A 7,318-nucleotide genomic window follows, 5' to 3' on the forward strand; every position below is an offset into this window, starting at 1 on the left:
GGGGCAAAACTCACTTAAATGTCTCTCTTAGCAACAGAAATCTTGGGCTCAATTGTGGTGGTAAGTTGAGCACTTACCTGTACTTGACTGCTTGTTATTTTATAGTTGATGGCTGATTCTAAAAGGCTAACTCTTTCATATTTTCATTGTCAATTCTGAGGCCAGTTGTCAAATATTTGGTCTTCTTTATATTTAATCTTAGTCCAGATAACCTTCTAAATCTAAATTGATACTTTGCTTTTAAAACCATCATTTTAACCTAGTGATTTACACTTCAGAAAAAAGTCATAAACTTATTTAATCCAAGAATCTATTTTATCATCCCTGCCATTAATATATTGAAAAAATAAAATTCTTCAGGATTAAGTATAAAATATTAATGTTAATTATTTTTTGTTATTGTCAATGTTAACTGTCTTTTTTTAATCTTTTCATTAGGGCGATTCAGGAGGTCCTTTAACATGTGTTACCAATGGAACTTACTATATTTATGGAATTGTGAGCTGGGGAGATCAGTGTGGATTAAAAAATAAACCAGGAGTTTATACACGGGTGACAAGATTTCTCAACTGGATTAGAACAAAAATTAAACACGAGTCTAATTTTCACAACTAAGAATGGTAGTCATGAAGGTGGGAAAAATGGTAGTTCAAGTAATTCATCCTTTGAAAAATTTCATCCTTTTCTCTCTTCTATTTCAGCATTTAAGTATTTTGACCCAAATTTCTATCCAGAAATGTAAATTCTAATACCTTAACAGTATTTTGGCTAGAATTCACTTGCTTACAGTATATAATGGCCAAGTAATTGTGCAATCCTTTGTTTAAAATAATGTACAAAATTTATCTTTTTTTGTTATTATATTTTTATCATTTGAAATATTAAGGCTATAAAACACAATCATAACCTTCATAATTAAAACTAGTTGCATTGAGAATTGTTTGCCCAGAAGACCCCAGTCTGTTTAATGGGGAAGTTCACATTTATATTCAGAAACCAGGAGGTATGCTGTCTATTTGGACAGCATAGTTCCTGGTTTCTGAATCTACATTCTAAGTTCCCCATTAAACAGACTGAGGTGTTCTGGGCAAACAATTCTCAATGTTATATGAATTCATATATCATTTGACTCAGAAGAACCTATTTACTGTATATTTGCTTGCAATTCCCCAGAATTTCCTTTTCATTCATTTCTACAAACATTGATTGGATGGCAATAAACCTCCAATATCTTCAGGCCAGCTGAAGATCAAGTGATATGTTATGCTTTTATGTAGTGAACATCTTACAGTAAAGGAAGATATGGAATCTTGTTTTAAACAGACTTCTGCACAGATGGGAGATTAAACTTTTCCTCTAGCCACTGCATTTCTAATCTTTTCTATCCTTTACTCAGGATTTTTTTTTTAATAAAAAGGAGGCAAGAGTGCCCACTGACATGAATTAATTTAGCCACATAGGAATTCAAAAAATGTACATCATTAACAAATCAACAAAATAACTGTATACTTTTTGGAAAGTGATTCCACTAATTTATTTTCAGTACAAATATATATATTTTTACTTTCAGCAAATCATGATTCATATATTTTTAGTACAAAGCTGAGCCTGCCAGTCATCTAGTACTAATCTAATTTGCTGTCATAAATACTACATTGTATAATACATAGCTTAAAAAAATCAGGTGTTTCATGCAAAATATAAAGTTTAATATTAAACCACTCCTCTAGGGTTATAAAGGTCTTTTTTTGTAATAACTATTTCTGAACGGTGCATTACTCTCTTTCTCAGGAGATTAGAATAGCTACATGATTTGGAGAGCAAGCTAAAAAATATATGCATTTTAATTAGACAGATGTCAGTGTTTCTGCTCATTTCTTAATTAGTTTCATTTTTCTTCTCTTCATTTGCAGAACCTCTGCTGCATCAGGATTCAATTGGACTTGTTGGGCTCCTTCTGTTATTTTCTCCTGCAATTACAATAGATTCAGAATGTTATCTCCTCACAAAGGCTATTGTGTCATTCCATTTTTAACAATTATGCCAAACAATATATCATATTCTAAGTAGAAGAAATAATATCCCAAAGTTGCCTTTCTAGGTTGGGTACTTTGGCTGTATAAAACTGCTTACAATAGATTTATAGGTTGGTTATTTCTTCCAATGATAACCCACAGATCTTCATGATTGCAATAAAATTTTCAAGTAGTGGTTTAGATCCAAATCAGCTGAAATGCTGAGATATTCACAGACCTATGGTATATGTTCAGCTGTTGTTGTTTTTTCAATTATAGTTTGGGGGATGACCCAGATGCATATTGGAATAAGACTTGGTCCCAACACATCTGTGCTACTCAAATATGATTACCTGGATCAGAATATTTCACCATAACTCTACCTAAAGCTCATGCAACTAATTCCACTTTTGCTGGAATAAAAGGAACTGTATTCCATGGCCATTCATCTTCCTATTGTGGCTCTGTAGTAGAGGCTGGACTATCCAATACAATATTTAGTGTGCCTGATTTCTAAAATTTATAACAAATGTTCAGCTGAAAAATTAACATGGTAAAAGCTAGCAAATTAGTATTTTTTTTCCCCTCACTCATGCTTAGGCTACCCATTCATTCACTTACATAATCTCTATCATACTGATCCTGAGTTTCTTGCGTTTCTGTTTCCTGGGCATTTGCCAGCTCTGCAGCCCTTCTGGCCATTTCCACTCTGTAAGAACCTGGAGGAGTCCAGCCAATACCCTTGATCCAATTCAAATCAGATTTGTATTTGACCTAGAAAACAAAATACAGTACTAACTGCATGTATCTTCCATGACTACAATACTTAAATCAAATGAAGCAAAACATATATATACTAAAGGCCTAGAAAAGAATATGGTGACCCCAGGAAGCAGTAGCTGATAGGCAAGGACAGATGAAGGAGTAACACAAACTATTCTGTGGTGCCTTAGTTGTTCTCCTAAATTAGGTGTTACGGAGTCCTCCCATCTTAGAATTTTAAGATAAAATTGGTCTTATATACAGAATAGGAAGACAGATCTTTCTTTGCCTCGGCCACTGAAAACACTTGAGTTTCTTCTCATAGCAAACATGATTTGTTTATTAACAAAAGACCATACACACACATTATATAATACAAGAAAATAGTTGCCAAGCCAGAAGAAATCGGCAGTACATTGGCAAGACGCAAAATGTCAACATTTATTACAGTCTTTTCTTTTTCCTCCCTTTTCCAGACAGAAAAAGGGTTATTGTTGAAAATAAATATTGGAAATGTGAAGCAGTGACTAGATCTACCAGAAATCCGAATAACAGTGGAATATCTTTACATATTTTTGTAGCTCTTCACTTGCAACAACAGCAACTTACAGATGCATGCAGGAATTGGATTTATTTGGAGAAGCCTTCTCTCCTTTCCTCATGGACTGGTGAAAATAATTTTTTGATTAGGAGTACTATTTTTTTTCCTAACATGCATTAGCATTCTCTCTCTCTCTCTCTCTCTCTCTCCTCTTCACAAGTCAGCTATTCCCACAATCTTCTTTCCTCTAAACTGCCCACATGAGCATGACATCACACCACTGTGGAAAACTCTCCCAGTGGCTGCACCTTTTAATGAATTTCTTATCCTAAACCTGATTTATTGGGCATTATAATGGCACAATATTATGGAAAAGACCTATTGACTTTTAAAGTCTAATCTGTTTCCTTAATATGTACATTAAGTTTGGATCTGAAAATGAGTATGTTGAGTAGACATATCCTTGCCTAGAATTGGGCTCTTAGCCATAGATCCTAACATACTTACATCACTTTGGAGTTTGTAGGCTTGTTTGGCATGCCTGAGATTCAGCTGCTCTGGGTCACAAGTATATTGATGCAGGCGCTGCCTGTAGTTGACATCACTTATTAATTGCTGACTTTTCTTTGCATGGATAAATCCTGGCTGATCAGTTTGACTTCTGAATTGCGCTCTGTTTATAAAATAATCCCTTTTATATTGGTTGTCACTCTGGAGGTGGCCCATTTTCAGGAAATGTCTCATTTTAGGATCATCACGTGCATTGCAAAATCCAATCCGTTGACCTCTATCCCTTAGGAAAGCTTCTTTGTATTTGAACTAGAGAACATTGAGACAGAGGAATCTTTAGTTCATTACACAATCATATGGAAGCATACTTTCACATAATTTCATATTATGCCATTTTACATGTACGTGCTGTAGCCTATAACTACATAAATATTAAAATCCTGGTACGGCATACTAACTGTTTTTAGATTGGGAACATTTCATTATAGTTGAAGAATATATGTAGAAAACATATATTCAAAGCAACAATTACACATATAGGACAATTTAAAATAAAATTCTAGGGTGAGCTCTTCATCAGAACATCCAGAGTGCTGGCAGCACATACTGTATAGGCACAGCAGGAATACGCAATCATTTTCAGCAAGGAACCAGTTTCTGACTTTGTACTCTAAACAAGTTATACAGCTAATTATGTTACAGTGCCATGCAAATACCACCCAAATTTTAGGAACAGTTAAAGGAGAAAATGAAATCAAGTTTTGATTTTTAAAACTCTTCGCAAATTCATTAAATAGAACAAAATGTGCCAAAATTATTGCCCTTGCCTTTGACAAGAAGAGCACATGTACCCTAATGTCATATCTCTGGACAACAGCAAGAAGAGTTAATTTCTCCCTGAAATTCCTGTTTTCTCAGTTTCTCAGTGTTTTTCAGTTGATTAAGTGAATGACTGAATGATAGACTGAATAAATACATACATTTATAAATAAATACATTTAAACTAATGGGAAATAAAACACAGGCCCAACTGATATAGATGAAGTATGATTGAGACAGTTACTTTCTGGGCCAGATGGAAACTTGTATTTTTCTCCATTGCACTTTTGTTCTCTGGCAATGTGAAGTCTGACAGAGTTGGAATAATAGTATTTGGTCAAATAAGCTCCATGGAATAAAAAGATGTTAATTATTTCCACAGTATATTGATCATAGTTTTTTTCATATGCAGTTCAATAGGAATGTTAGTGAATTCTAATATATGGAACTGTTCTTATTGTGGGATTCTTATGGCATTGAAAACAGGTTCTTTCCTTGAAACTGCATGGGGAAAAAATCATGGAAGAGATGTTAGGTCATAAAGGCCTTTAAATGCCACAAAAAGTACAGCTTGGAATGTTTCATACATCACTGGCAATTTCTCTAGATGCTTTAGCTGTCTGGAAAGGGATGGCATCCAATCTGAAATCATAGCCAGCTGCCCGTGTTTCCTCCCAAGATGTTTTATATAGTTTCTGCATTGAAAAATGAAAAAGCAAAGGGGAAAAATAAATTAATCTTATTTACATATCTGCTGTGGCTTTATTAATTAAAATTTGATTATATTACAATTATTTATTTATGACTCAAAAGTTAGCATGCATCCCTTCAGTGTTTCACATACAAAATACAATGTCCTATTTGGAAAGAGTCACAAACGTCATAATTAAAGTTTGCTTTGATGCATTAGACACATCAATATTGCATTGACATTGCCCCTATTCTGTCTTTTGAAACATTTAGCAGTAGCATTTGGGTTTTACAGCAGAGACATTTCAGTACTGCATTTCCACTATGTATAACTTCAAACATTTTTAATACCTTCTGTGCTGTCTCCAAATCCTGCTGGTTCCATCAACCTATCTAAAGTAGTGAGATGATTAAGGCATTAGCTAGATGCAAATTATGAAGAGAACACAGCTGAANTCTTTTGAAACATTTAGCAGTAGCATTTGGGTTTTACAGCAGAGACATTTCAGTACTGCATTTCCACTATGTATAACTTCAAACATTTTTAATACCTTCTGTGCTGTCTCCAAATCCTGCTGGTTCCATCAACCTATCTAAAGTAGTGAGATGATTAAGGCATTAGCTAGATGCAAATTATGAAGAGAACACAGCTGAACATAGGAATGCAGCTGAACACATGGACAGTTTCACACTAGAACAGCTCTTTATGTGTTCAGCATTGCCATATAACTCAGAGATCACGATCAAATCATCATAAGGACCATGTAATGTGAAGTTCTTTACCCTGAAATCTTCTAAGCAAGTATTATAGCTAATCTATTCAGTTCTCTCTGTTGGACTCAGGGCCGAAGGAAACCTAGGGTGCCAAGGCTTAGAGGGTGCCAATGTGGTTTTCCTTCTGAATCCTTCTAAAATGAAAATCCTTGTTAAAAAGTTAAAAAAAATGAGACATCAGTGCCCTTTAAAAACCTATGCTGGAGTTGCAAGCAAAATGGCTGATCCCATTTTCTCAAACCCTTGGAAAATCACTGTTCTGCAGTCTCCTCAAAAAGAGCAGCCATCTGGAGCACATGTGGGGGATCTCCCATCCTCTCCTTATTCATAGAGTTTCAGTGAATCGGTGTATTCATCAGTTCCTTGGTCTTTACCACAGTCATTGGCTCTGATTTCACAAAACCAATTCACCATACCTTATAAGTCCATTTTATTATCTACATTCCCAATTACTTAACTCAGATTGAGAAAAGATGGTGGGGATCATCTTCAATTTCCAAAAAGCTAATATTTACAGAAAATAGGCTACGGATTATCATATTTCTCAAGCTATATAATGGAGAAGCTGCTGCACCAGTGCATGGCAAAACAAGGCCTAAATTTGGCTCAAATTCTGGTGATCTTGCTTTCTTGCTCTCCTACATTGTCTCAGGTGAAAGCAAGCACCTCACATATATACCCTATCATGGCCACAGTCTGCCATGATAGGGTATATATGCCCAGTACAGGGTGATGACTCAGGAGTATCTCTGGTATAAGCATTGAGGGAAGGTACCTTCAGTGCCGTCTAGTTGCTCTGTGTGAAAGAGACATTTACACATTCAGTTTCAATAATTCCTAGATATTATTGCACAGCTATGATTGCACCTTGATGGAAAACTAGGCATGTACCCTCACCACCACCCATACGTAAAGCCACATTTTCTTCTTATGTAAGGGAGGAGCCTTGGTGCCTGGTCAAGATTAGCAAACTGCTGTCTTACTTCCAGTGATAGTTCTGCTGCATTGTTTTTTTTCAATATAAAATTTTTATTATTTTCCAAAAAAACAAAAAAAACATCACAAGTATTACACAATATTATATTATATCCCACCCCCCCCCCCGGACTTCCCAAACCAAGTCCCAGGCTAATATTCAAATATAGGTAAACAAATATTAATATCTCTAACTCCACAAACTCTATTTATAAACAATCCATCTCCTCCA

The 7,318-nt window shown here is 35.1% G+C and overlaps 2 protein-coding genes across 2 annotated transcripts in view; one reads left to right on the forward strand and one right to left on the reverse strand.

Moving 5' to 3' along the window:
* HABP2 (hyaluronan binding protein 2) overlaps nucleotides 1-615 on the forward strand; it is an 84,541-nt gene extending 83,926 nt beyond the window's left edge. Inside the window, exon 13 of the mRNA XM_029284957.1 lies at nucleotides 439-615. Coding sequence (XP_029140790.1) covers nucleotides 439-615 — 177 coding nt within the window. The remainder of the gene's footprint in view (nucleotides 1-438) is intronic.
* Nucleotides 616-1,514: 899 nt separating this feature from the next.
* Nucleotides 1,515-7,318, reverse strand: part of NRAP (nebulin related anchoring protein) — a 60,888-nt gene continuing 55,084 nt past the window's right edge. Inside the window, exons 39-42 of the mRNA XM_015820560.1 lie at nucleotides 5,235-5,342; nucleotides 3,826-4,137; nucleotides 2,637-2,789; nucleotides 1,515-1,970 (exon numbers count right to left, since the gene is read on the reverse strand). Of these exons, the coding sequence (XP_015676046.1) occupies nucleotides 1,872-1,970; nucleotides 2,637-2,789; nucleotides 3,826-4,137; nucleotides 5,235-5,342 (672 nt within the window). The 3' untranslated portion in view covers nucleotides 1,515-1,871. The remainder of the gene's footprint in view (nucleotides 1,971-2,636; nucleotides 2,790-3,825; nucleotides 4,138-5,234; nucleotides 5,343-7,318) is intronic.

Source organism: Protobothrops mucrosquamatus, unplaced genomic scaffold, assembly GCF_001527695.2.
Source record: "Protobothrops mucrosquamatus isolate PMUCROS unplaced genomic scaffold, P.Mucros_1.0 scaffold1145, whole genome shotgun sequence".
NCBI classification, from domain to species: domain Eukaryota; kingdom Metazoa; phylum Chordata; class Lepidosauria; order Squamata; family Viperidae; genus Protobothrops; species Protobothrops mucrosquamatus.